Genomic DNA, 13,420 nt, shown 5'->3' on the forward strand with positions numbered 1-13,420 from the left:
CAAGTAGATAAATGGGTACCACTTCCATGGGCAACTTAATAGGAACATGAAAGGAGCCCTCAGTTGGGCATCACGCAGGCAATGGTGATGTCACCATTCAATCTTTTCAATCGAGAAGAACTAGAGGTCTTCTAGTGCAACCCATTGCCCAGGACAGGTATTCTCATCCTTTCCAAGACAAGCATCCACTCTTTGCTTAAAACCTTGGCGATGAAGCATCTATGACTGTTCCACTATTTAACAATTCTCACATTTGGGAGATTCTTCCTTCTTTTGAATGGGATCTCCTGTAAGTCTTCCAGCCATCTATTTCATTTAGGGATCCCTGAAGAATAAATCCATAATCTCATCCTTCTGACAATTCTTCAAATCTCAGAAGGCTGCTATCATGACTCCTGCTAGCTTTCTCTTCTTTAGACTAAACATACTTAGTAGAAATGCTCACGTTTTAACTGAACAACTCATTGTCCTTTCATAGATTTTCCTCTTTTGTACAACAAGAAAAGTGGATCATCTTCAAAGGATGCTTCTGCCAGTCTTCAACAAGAGTTTGAAGAGAGTTGCTTTAAGACAGAGGTAGGTGGCCAAGAGAGGGCAGCACATTGTTTTGAAACTGCTGTATCATATATTTTTTTTGTTAACATGTACTGTTTAATATTTAAGTGAACAATCCATTTAAAGCACAAAGAGATAGAATTGGCATTCGGAAGGCTTCAGTCTATCTTACAACATTTGCCTTGTGCAACGAAGGGCATCAGTGCCCTTGACATAAGATATTGGAGAGGGAAAATGACATCATTTGGCATACATGGATTAGCAGACAGTAAACATTTCAGTGGAGATGTTGGAAGTTGTTTTCTTACATCCCTGAGTTTTGCAATTGGCAGGTAGGACACTTCATAAGTCAATCAGTCCCCCAGCACACATTTGTTTTAATTGCTTGTAGAGTGAATAATTAAGTATTGCAGCTCTTCTGTTAACTTCTTGAAGGGTGCATCTGCTCTGTCCTTCAGGGTTCCTGTCTCTTCTTTCCTGAAAATGTAAAGCCTATTATCCTGCAAGAGCTTGAACTCTATTTTGAATTCCAGTGTGCAGAATGTCTCCTCAACCTCTATCCCTATCCCTGTCAGGTAGGCAACTCTTAATAACAGAATAACAGAGTTGGAAGGGACCTTGGAGGTCTTCTAGTCCACCCTTTTGCTCAAGCAGGAAACCCTATACCATTCCAGACCATTTTAATTGGTTGGACAACCAATAATTGGACATTGGTTGTCCAATGTTAATATGTTCCTCCAAATACCTTAATATGAATTATAGAATCATAAAGTTGGAAGGGACTGAAGAGATGATCTAGTCCATCTCCCTGTATAGTGCAGGTTTTAGCACATCCCTGAGTCTGTGCTGTACTCTGAGACAGAACAACAAATGCCCTTTGTGCTACTCTCATTGGAAAGTACTTTTCTTACTCAGCAATGAAAAAAAAAACCCCTCTGGTGCTGTCCTCAGAAATTTAAACTTAATGAATATGGGGGAGGCAATTTGGTCTTGTGGTTAAACAACAGCTAGAAACCCAAAGACTGAGACCTGAGAGTCGGGTGGGTGACTTTCGGCCAGTCACTCTCTCAGCTCCTGGAGATAAGCTCAGGAGACAAGCCAGTTAATCAACTCTTGTCACAACGAATGGATCAACACTTGGTTGATCTGTAAAAAGCAAACCCTGCACTTGTGGGAAAATGCTAGGAAGGGCAAAAAACAACTTAATGAAGATGTTAAGTGGATTTTTCTGGTGTTATCAACCATCACCCTTCCTAACGGAAGAAACAAGTTTTGACAGACAACTAAATCCAGCGTTGTAATCATCTGTCAAAACCTGTTCCCAATATATGACTAACAAATGTATAGCAGAGCAGGGCTTTTCAACCTTTTCATCAACTGTACCACTTTTAGGATATGGCAATATTCGAGTACCACCTAGGAAGGTGTCAAAAACTTGATGACCAAAAAAACAAACAAACAAAAAAAAAACACTGTTCAAAGTTGCAATTGCACTGAAATGACTTATGACCATTTTTCACACTTATGACCATTGCAGCATGCCCAGGGTCATGTGATTTATATTTGGATGCTTGGCAACTGATTCATATTTATGATGATCACAGTGTCCCAGGGTCATGTAATCCCCTTTTGCAACCTTTTGACAAACAAAAACTCGACCCCAGTCAAAAACGTGATGACCCCCCCAAAAGGAAAAAAGTGATAAAGTACAGGTAATCCTCAACTTATCCCTGCAGCTCCTGAGGACTCTCTCACAATAAGTCCTGTGCTGCGCTTTGGCTCATTCCCTCCCCCGCTACACTTGGCTAGGCTGGGCAGGGCTGCGTACCACCTGCCAGGTGCCAATGTACCACTGGTGGTACCCGTACCACTGGTTGAAAAACCCTGTAGTAGAGGACTTATTTCTGCTTAGTAAAGCAGTCAATGTCCTCGTCCTTTATTAATCATCATTTATCCATCCCAGATGGGGATAATTTACAGCAGTGTTTTCCAGCCTTGGCAGCTTGACAACTGGCTAGGGAATTCTGGTAGTTGAAGTCCGTACTTCTTCAAGCTGCCAAGTCTGGGAAACAGTGATCTACAGAGTCAGTAAAGTAGGAGATTTTTCTTCTCTTGCTTTTCCAGGAACTAATGGATGACCAGCAGCGTTCGATCTGTAGGACCGGTGGGTGCTTCCCAGGAAATAGTAAATATTCTGCATAGACTCTGTTTTTAAATACAGATCTGTGGGACAGATCAAGGCTGTTTTTAAAAATAGCTCCCTCCACTTATTTTACCAACTCAAATGATAGGTGAGACATGTCTCTGTGTGCCTATGTCAAAGCAGGAACAGCTAAATAGGCTGTCTCTCTGGTGGGCTGAGGATGACCCAAAAGCAATGTTCTCGCTGATGTGATGTACAAAGATAATTATCAGGGCATTTTCATGCCATGAGGGGCTAGCAGGATGTGAAGATAAAACCATAGTCATTCTTTTTCATTACATTTGCTTCCTTGTTCAATTTTCTTCTAAAGAGTTGCTTTCCTTCGCAGCTCCTACTAGTGCCTCCTTTTCTGTATCTGATACAGCTTCATCTTCTCTCATCAGTTGAAGTATGGCTATGCTTCTGTCCTCAGGCTTTTTTTTTCCTTTTCTTTTCAAATCACTTATGAGTTGCTACAGATATACGCCAGGAATACAAACAAACCACAAGTATGGCAGGTCACAAATGCAGACTCTTGCCCATCTGTCCCAAGGCTTGTTTTTAAAGACCATAGAAGCAGAAGGGTTTTTTTGTTCCCATCTCATGTGGGATGGGAAAGTGTGGATTGAATTTAGACATAATGTGGTTTTTTTTTCAATAACTATCCCCTGAGCTTCCCTGCTGAACTTCACAGATGGCTTTCCTGGTTCACTTCACTACACAGTTACCTGGCACAGAACTGCAGACGGTTAGATTCTGCCCATTATGCTCCCTCAACCAATGCCAGGAGTGTCCACAGGGTATGGTTTAAAAAAAAAAAAAATCAAGACAGCAACTGCAACAGTGCAATCAAACCATTGTCCATTTTTGTACTGATGCACATTAAAAATGGGCAGAACTTTGATTGCACCGCTGTGATTGCCATCCTGAGAGGTTATTTTTTTTATTCTACCCTTGCTGCGTTCACTTTCTCTCCACCCCTCTCATTCACCCACTGTTCCACTTCCATTTTTTTCTCCATCGTTCTCTCAAATTCACCTCCTTCCTTGTCTGTCTATCTTTCCAGTCCTACCTTTATTTCTCTTTCTCCTTCTCCAGTCTCTTGACAATCTTTTCCACTCTACTTTTCCAGTGGTTCTTGGGCATTAATACCCTCTTTTCCCACTTTTCCTGTTTCCAGCTGCTCCCCTTCAAATATTTGCCACACTAGTTAATGGATTCTTCACACAGCCCCTCCTCCCAAAAAGTGAAAGTGTTCCACTTCACTTTGGCACCTTTCCAACAAGGTTGGTAAAGAATGCTAGCCTAGCAGCCTAGCTTATCTTACAAAACAGCAGGATAGCAAACCTGCTTTTGTTCTGTTTTGTTTTTACTCACATGGATGCACTCAGGTTGGGCAGGCTATAAAAAAGTACACAAAAACAGGATGACTTTGTCTTCTTCCATGTCTCAACTCCAGGAAAGGCATCATTATAGTGTCTGATATTTTTTTCTAAGATTGACCTTTGAAAAATTCTGGACACTGTTAATAGCTCTGACTTTGCCAAGCAGGTTGAATAAGCCAAGCTATAGTGTCTACTTCAAAGACATTTTCTTTCATCACAGATAAAATTAAATATTAACAAAAATTCATATAGAACATTTGCATGTTATTACCTGGAAATGGAACAATCCCTTTCCATAGAATTTTCTGCAACCAGAATTCCTGGTAGTTGTTTCGGAATTTGTATAACAACTTTATTGGTAGAATAAATATACTGCAAATAGAATAATCACCAAAAAATGAATAAAATTGTCCTCTACATTTTTCAGTTAATAAGAAAACATATATCTTGTCTCAACAGTATGGTAACATGTGATATTTAACGTGTTTTTACAAGGATTTAACTATAAACTTGAAAATGAGGCTCAAACAAGCATTGACTTTAAGTGGGGCCAATGCCAATTGATGTCTCTTATCTAATTATAACTTTAATTCTTTAAATATTTCTCTATTACTTGCCTTACAAAACATACCCATGCAGGAAACAGCATCTCTTATGTTTCCCTATAACCATTTATTAGAATAGATATAGCAGTGGTGGTGAACCTATGGCACAGGTGCTAGAGGCAGCACTCAGAGCCCTCTCTGTGAGCACGCATGTCATCGCCCCAGTCCTAGGCCTTCAGCTGGTTTTTATAAAACCTTTTCACTTTAGGCCTCTGCCGCTATGTAAAAAAAAAAAAAAAGGTTCAATCAGTCAATTTCAACTTCTTGTGAGAAAAAAATGTTCTTGCAAAGTTGGAATTGATTGATTGAACTTTTTAGTCCCCCCCAGTCTGCTGTTACCACGGCAGCCATGCTCACCCAATTGGCCACACCCACCCAATTGGCCACACCCACCTGGCACTCGACGATGCATAAGTGGGTTTTGGGTTGCAGTTTGGGCACTCAGTCTCTAAAAGGTTCGCCATCACTGAGATATAGGAACAGTTAATCACATTCAGTAGAGCCTGCATACAGTCATCCAATAAGATGACAAAAAGAAATGTTCTATGTTAAAATACCTTTTCTTCCACCTGCTACAATAAGAGCCCATTAAGATGAGATGTGATAGAAGTTGACAATGGCTAGACAGACTTCAGGTAACATTGAGCTTTGTTTGAGAACTGCTTCAGGTTATGAGAGGTCTTATGAGTGGCTAGTCCAGAAAGGAAAAAGTAGAGTTGCATAGAACAATGTTCTTTGTCCATAAATATCTAACTTGCTGTAGATTTTTTTATAGCAGGAAGGAAACTATACATGTAATCTCTTTTCTGTCACAGTTACATTTGCAGGGCTGTATATCTTAGGGATCCTATTAAGAAAAGCGACAGAGTCCCTTTTGGAAGGAATTGGTGAGGAAATTGATGAAGATTCCTCTCTCTCCTCCATTTCACTGCTGGGTTTCCTCTAGTGGATCATATGTTTCCAAAGTTCAAAAAAGAACACCCTGTGGTTTTGAATCCAAATTATGGGGTTTAAAGCTAATCAATTTATAAAAAATGAAACTTGTGGGCTAAAATGCATCAGGGTGGCCAATAGTCCAGTCCAGTCAGGGTCAAAGAGATGCTATTGATTATTTGCAGCTAAATGTAGCAGAAAATTGCTAAGGTCCAGCCAGCCAGCCTGCCTATGTAGGCCAGCTTTTCACTTAGACAAGTTGTGTGTTTGTTGAACCATGCAGTTGAGGAATAAGCATCTCTTAATAATGAGGAATAGTTGGGAGACAGAATTAGGCTTGCTGCATGTTACCTAGCTATGGTGCACCCTGCTGCACATAAAGACACCTACAATTACAACCACACAAATATTTTTATTGCTCTCAGAGGAGCTTGGCTAACATCACCATCCTTTTCCATTTTTATTGGAATGGTTTTCATCTTTTCAATGGTTTTAAGCTCTCTCCGTTGCCTTGATATTTATATGTGCATTTTTAGAATTGATTTGTTTCAAAATCCTCCCCAGATAGAAGCATGGCTGAGGAGCTACATTTTTCCTCTAAAAATAATCATTTTATGCATTCCTTACAGCTGACATATCCCAACAGCGTTCCGGAAACCAAAGCACATTTCCAACCTCACAGTGCAGAATTTCACTCCACAGAAAAAGCCACCAATGAACCTGAACAAATTCCTTTCTATATTCCTCATCACTGCTGCGTAGATAGCTATCCAGTGGCACGTAGTCAATCTCTTTCTCATGCTGATTGGGCTACCATTCCCAGTTGTCTTAAACCTGGAGTCAACCAGTGTGGTACCAATGAGCAATATTTAGGAAATGAGGCAGTAAACAATCAGCAACTGACTTCAAGACTGTTTACAAAAAACTCAGATACATCCTCCATAAACCTTGATGAAGGAGATAAAATTGCTTCGGAGCCAGCCAAGGAACAGCAAGACAGACCCTTAAACAAAGTTAAAAGTAAAATAATGAGGAAGTTAACTCTTTCAATGGAGCGGCAGGCCAGAGCCCGTGCTCTGAGGAATTCACAACCAGAAGAGGCAAGAATTGCTCACCAAGACCAAGGACTTCCGGGGCCAAAGAATCCGTATTTTACTAGAGATGAACACATTGCAAAGCAACCTAGTTATGTTAGGTCTCCTGAATTCTCAGATAATCTTTTGCCAGTTTGGGATCCTGAGCAGCAATGTCCAAAATATGGTGATAAATGTCCCAAAAGATGCATTGCTGCTCAGCCTAAACTGTCACTGAAGCTAATGGCTAATGTCATTAGAAAATCCATACTAGAAGGTCGGGAAAAAAGCCAGGATGTGCATACCAAATGTCCTCTGGAAAACACCTTTAATTTCTCTCATAACCTGGCTCATCTTGATAATTGGAAAAATACTAAGTATCAGGAAGACTCCAGTGCACAAATGCAAGAGTTAATTATGTTGAATAATACAGAACAGGTCCTTGAACCTAGGAGTTCAGTTATCTCTAATTTTTCCAGTTCAGTTGAAGATTTTCGGTTTGATGATAAAAGCTATTTTCCAAAATATGATGTGCATCCGAGATCATCCAACAATATTCACCGTGGACATTCTTACTCTAATAAAGTTGATGTTCCTACGCTTTTAGAAAGATTTACCCTCAAAGAAAATGCTCGGAAGTCATATATTGATTGTAATCAAAAGAACATGCTGCATCCATCTTTAAGGCACAAAAGTAAAAGTGATAATTCTATACTAGATGATCCAGTTGAGAGGAACAAGGTGTGGAATCTATTCAGTAATTTGAGGAATAAAGAAGATGACAGCATTAAAAGCCCTTTGTTAATGCCAGCTATGTCTCCCACTACCATCTTTGATGTTGATAAAGTACTAAGTAATTCTTCCAAAGGAGAATATTTAGGTAAGCATGCTATTTAAAAATATTTTAAATTAAGAATGACATATATTACTCATTTGAAACATATACTGTATTTTATTATACTACTATACTGGGAATCCGTCCTCCAATTTTCCCTGTAAAAGAGATTCTGGATTTTTAGGTCAGGATGCTTTAGAATGTTCTTTAAAAGAGCGGTGGTAGCATAGTGGTTAGAATGCAGTATTGCAGGCTAATTCTGCTGACTGCCAGCAGTTTGATTCTCATCGGCTCAAGGTTGACTCAGCCTTCCATCCTTCCGAGGTCGGTAAAATGAGGACCCAGATTGTTGGGGGCAAAATGCTGACTCTGTAAACCCCTTAGAGAGGGCTGCAAAGCACTGTGGAATGGTATATAAGTCTAAGTGTTATTGCTATTGCTATTTTTTTTAAATCCTCTTTAGAATACTTTTGGTGCTGCACTTGAACTTCTATTATTTTTGAAAGGGAGCAGAGGATTGGTTTGTGATCACTTTTTTTCATATCTGTCCTGCATTCTGCAGTCTTCTTGGCTGTCCCATCTGCTAGATGAAACTTTCTTCATATAAAATGTTCTTTCTCTGATGTCTTTCTTTGAGATATAATTGAAATATAGGAAGTTAGAAAGGTTTGCAGACCCATTTTATAAAGAAAATAATCAAGAGTGGTAAAATTACATGTAGAGGTCTAGCATGGCTGGCTGTCCAAAACTGTATGCTGAAAATCAGGATACTCAAATTTACCCATCAATTACATCACATTTAAATTAAATGCGAGAATTCCATACAGGACAATAAAAGACTTCCAGATGTTTTTCTCTTCTTTTATATTGTTTTGAAAGCACTTTCTTTTCTATGAAATTGAATGGGAATCATAAAAATGCAGACTAATACAAAATAATGCAGAATAATATAGAAAAATCAGAGAGAGACACGAGAATTCCTAGCAATCTTTGTTAGGTAGAATATATACAGGGTAGGGCCAGATTGTGGTTTTTTTTTTTTTTCATTTCTGAAGAAGGCAAATGATTTAAATTCTTGCATTCCTTAACTATTAGGTGGGATACTCATCTACATATCTATCTAGTAATCTCATGGAATCGCTAGGTTGGGCATGGATCAGTTGTTTGTGTGTGAGGAGGAGGGGCTACTCATTCACAGGATATAGATAGTTAAAGGGATCTTTCCTATTTTTAAGTTCAGCAGTGATTGTAGCATTATGTGGTAGGACTGTAGCTGTAGTAGGAGCTGCTACTGTATTCTGACCCTAATTTTTAATCTCTTATGTTAGTATAACCTAACTCTTAACCTAGAATTCTACCATTGTTTGAAATTCTGAAGGAATGTCAAGTACTATAAAGTTGATTACTAAGTCGACCCTATTTTGAATGTACATAAAAAGACACTGACTACATTGTCTTTTTGGACTTTGCTCTGAAGTTTCTTTCTTTAAAGGCAAATGTGCCCTAATTTATTCCAATTTAAAATGATAATGATGATGATGATGATGTTGGAAGGGACCTTGGAGGTCATCTAGTCAACCCCCCTGCTCAAGCAGGAAACCCTATACCATTTCAGAGAAATGGCTATCCAGTCTCTTCTTAAAAACTTCCAGTGTTGGAGCATTCACAGCTTCTGGGGGCAGGTTGTTCCACTGATTAATTGTTCTAACTGTCAGGAAGTTTCTCCTTAGTTTTAGGTTGCTTCTCTCCTTGATTAGTTTCCATCCGTTGCTTCTTGTCCTGCCTTCAGGTACTTTGGAGAATAGCTTGACTCCCTCTTCTTTGTGGCAGCTCCTCAGATATTGGAACACTGCTATCGTGTCCCTCCTCGTCCTTCTCTTCATTAAACTAGACATACCCAATTCCAGCAACTGTTCCTTATATGTTTTAGCCTCCAGTCCCCTAATCATCTGTGTTGCTCTTCTCTGTACTTTTTCTAGAGTCTCAACATCTTTTTTACATCATGGTGACCAAAACGGGATGTAGTATTCCAAGTGTGGCCTTACCAAGGCATTGTAAAGTGGTATTAACACTTCATGTTAATTCCGGGGTAGGTAAAATGAGGACCCAGATTGTTGGGGGCAATGTAAATATATATATACATTGCTTACTGGTGTACACCGCTTAGAGAGTGCTTGCACTTAAAGCGGTATATAAGTCTCATAAATAAATAAATAAATAAAATGTGATCTTGATTCTATCCCTCTGTTAATGCAGCCTAGCACTGTGTTGGCTTTTTTGGCAGCTGCAGCACACTGCTGGCTCCTATTTAAGTGATTGTCCACTAGGACTCCGAGATCCCTCTCACAGTTACTACTATTGAGCAAGGTACCATCTACACCAGGCATATCAAACTGCCGGCCCATGGGCCGGATGCGTCACACTGAAACCACACCCACCCATTGCTGGCAATGGGGGAAAAGTCACAATACGTTGCGTGACATCATATGACATCACGAGTTTGACATGCCTGACCTATACTATACCTGTGCATTTGGTTTTTCTTGCCTAAATGTAGAACCTTACTTTTTTTCACCATTGAATTTCATTTTGTTAGATAGTACCCAATGTTCAAGTCTGTCAAGATCCTTCTGCATCTTAAGCCTGTCTTCTGGAGTGTTGGACTGTTTATGAACTTTGATTTTATTTCCAGGTGGATTTCATGGAATTCTTTCATGAAATTTATTTGAATGCATTTCAAAAATGGCATTGTTGCAGGGAATGTCTTTTCTGAAGGATTCCTCAGTACTCCTTGCACATTTAGTAAGCCATAGGAATACAAAATATATTCTACTACTATTTGGATAACTTATTCTTAAAGATTTCTGATTCAGGGTCCTATTTAATATAACCTGTAACATGGGGCTTTGCTCTCCTTCTCAGTTGTTGTCTGGTATGTTTTTGTGTGAATTTTCAAGGCATTTTCTCTTGCTATAGCTCCTGGCCATAATAATAGGTACTGATCTTTTATGTCTTTTTGGCTTAAAATGCATGGTAGCAGAATAACCTGTTGAGAATAGGGCATTGAAAAATAACCTTCCTGGATCATAACCTTCCATTGTGTGGCTAAGCCCTCCTAAACAGTGTTTTGTCTCTCCAAAGCACAGCAACATCTCTGTGTGCCTGTACAACATGCATTTCTGCCATCACTTATAGCAAATTCACAGTTACTCATCTGATATTACTGTAAGCAAGAAGCCCTCAATCATCTTAAACAATGTGTCCTTGTCACTCCTGCCCTGAACATAAGTGAATCCAGGTGTTAATCATTAATCTTGCAGCAAATTAAGTGCAGCAGCAGATGTTCCTTGTGCTTCTGTTGTTTAATTTAACAGGAGGAGGGGTTACATGAATTAGACAAGTAAATTGTTAGAGAGCAGGTTCAGTTCCTGTTAAAACATCATGCTGATGACCTGGGTAACAAGTAGAGTTAGGGCATAATATTGAAATCAACTTGGTATGCAAGTTATTCCCAGAAATCCTCCTTCCTTTCCCATGGAGCTTTCTGCAGTGTTGCAATGTGTGTGCTTACAAACAGCACCTATTATTTAATACCTGCTGTGACAGAGATTGGGAGATTGAAAGTATAAGTGACATTTATTTAGATCCCATTAATGAAATATTTATGCTGCAGAAGGCTGAGTGATAAAGCCTCCATCAAGACGTCCGTTTGCTTCTGATTATATTTGTGACTTCTTTAAAAATATGACCAGACATTCTGACGCCAGCTATTTTACACTGAGCAGATGTCACAGAAGAAAAATGGGTGCCAGATGCTATAAGCCACATAAGAGCAATTTGTTTAAGAGCTGGCTCAGTCTTGGTGCATTTATTTATGCCACATAGTGAGATAACGTGGCTAAGTTGTGATATGCATTTTAATAACAGGCCTATTTTTTTAATATTAGGGTGAGCCATTGTTGCACATAAAATTTGATATACTCATATTGTGAGGATGAGAGCAGGACTGCCAGGCAGTGAAGGCTTTGAACAGTAGCCAAAATTTAATTAATGTAATCAGGTTTACAAACTGTTGTTGGGGTCTAGCTTTGAGAAGCTATGAGCAGGTGCAGCGTAAGCGGTTGCAGTCGGATCCTAGGAAAAGAATAAAGGCTGTGTCATTGAGACTTTTAATTCTCTTTCAGGATCTGAAGGTCTAACTGCCAGGAAACAAGCAACAATTAGCTATTGCTCATCCTCTTCTGATGGTGAATGGGAATGTAAGCCTTCACCGCAACTCTTGGTAAGTCACTAAAGGGCTTTTTCCCCTAGACATTTGCTGTTTTCACTTGATTACAAAAATGATCAACATTTAATGCAACCATCTATTTGTGTGTTTAATAACATGTTAAGGAATCTTAAGAGGGAAAGGGGATAACAGTTTAACCAGTCTCCCACAGAGACAGCATGAATGACCAGCTATTTTTCTAGAGGACTCCTTAAGATAACAGATAACAGAATAACAGAGTTGGAAGGGACCTTGGAGGTCTTCTAGTCCATCCCCCCGCTCAAGCCGCGACCCCCAACCAGTTGTAAGTCAAGGACTACTCAACTGGTCGTAAGTCGAGGACTACTCAACTGGTGCAGCACCATTTGCAGAATGGGACTTTTGGCGGGCTCAGCAGGGCAGAGACAGCCTGGACAATTCCTATTGGCTTTTGAAAGCCAATAGAATTAGACTTTATTCAAGAGAGTCTATTCTATTGGCTTTCAAAAGTCAATAGAATAAAAGGGAATAGCACAGCTAAGGAAAGGGGGGAAAAAATGGCAGACTGCGTTGTTTGGCGACCCCCGTGAAATGGTTGTTCAACCCCAAATGGGGTCCCGACCCACAGGTTGAGAACCACTGCTATATACCATTTCAGACAAATAAGTTTCGGTAACAGAGAAAGACTAAGATAGGTTAAACAGAGTCAATTAGGTGCAATTATAAAATAATAAATACATTTAAATGATTAAATATGCAATAATAGTCTGTGATTTCAATTTCTTTGTAGCAGAACTTATTTGGTGGGCCTAAATCTTGAAAGTAACATTCCCTGGAATCCAATTTGAGTCTAGGGAACTACAAGGATGCATCCATGTAGTTTTCTAGGCAGCAGTATAGGATGCAGGATTCTTCCAGGAAGCATTTTCAATTTCTTTATCTAGTTCACACAACCCTGGGGTTTCTTCTTGGAGGTCTTCCATCTAAGTCCTAACTAGGTCCAACCTTGCTTAATGTATTTTGAAAGCCAAAGTCAATTGGTAATCACCTACTATGTATAGAAACGGGATTAAGCAACAAGTTGAAGCTACTTGGAAAATATTTACTTACTGGAGACTTTTTTCATGCAATCTTAACAATTATAAAAAAGCAGTGGGAACTTTCACTCTCTTATCCTACAAACTTACGAATATTCCAGTATGAAGGTCAACAAACTTTTGTTTTCTAGTGGCATGTCTATGTTGGCGGGGGGGGGGGAGGGAGAGGATAATGCAGAGTAAATAAGGTAGTGTGTCTCATGTGGACAAAGCCAGTTTTTTTGTCCCTTTCCAGAGTTTTGGTAGGAAACAGTACCTTCAATTTCACCTCAAGTTCTAAAAAGATAGGACAAGAGGCTGTTGCCAATGCTGTCCTAATAGTATAGGTTGGCATTACCCTAATATGGTGCTAAGCTTCATTCCCAGTATTGGCCATGCTGGTGTGGAGTGCTGAAAACTGCAATCTGCAAAGTCAAAAGTTTTTGTGTGAACCCCAAAGCTCCCTTCACATTGCACACCCTTTCCCGTGTTGGGCACAGGAAAAATGCAAGCTAGAATAAGGACAAAGG

At 39.5% G+C, this 13,420-nt stretch overlaps 1 protein-coding gene across 14 annotated transcripts in view; it reads left to right on the plus strand.

Moving 5' to 3' along the window:
- The window catches only part of MICAL2 (microtubule associated monooxygenase, calponin and LIM domain containing 2), a 129,598-nt gene that overhangs the window by 100,017 nt on the left and 16,161 nt on the right, over nucleotides 1–13,420 (plus strand). For 13 of the 14 annotated variants that reach the window (XM_039340316.1, XM_039340319.1, XM_039340320.1 and 10 more), the window contains 3 exons: nucleotides 479–576; nucleotides 6,290–7,613; nucleotides 11,753–11,850. In XM_039340316.1, the coding sequence (XP_039196250.1) occupies nucleotides 479–576; nucleotides 6,290–7,613; nucleotides 11,753–11,850 (1,520 nt within the window). Of the gene's footprint in view, nucleotides 1–478; nucleotides 577–6,289; nucleotides 7,614–11,752; nucleotides 11,851–13,420 lie in introns of those variants that run through there. The other variant, XM_039340328.1, reaches the window with a different exon arrangement.

The sequence above is a fragment of the Crotalus tigris genome, unplaced genomic scaffold (assembly GCF_016545835.1).
Source record: "Crotalus tigris isolate CLP2741 ecotype Arizona unplaced genomic scaffold, ASM1654583v1 scf7180000017744.3724543626:3957646, whole genome shotgun sequence".
Classification (NCBI taxonomy): domain Eukaryota; kingdom Metazoa; phylum Chordata; class Lepidosauria; order Squamata; family Viperidae; genus Crotalus; species Crotalus tigris.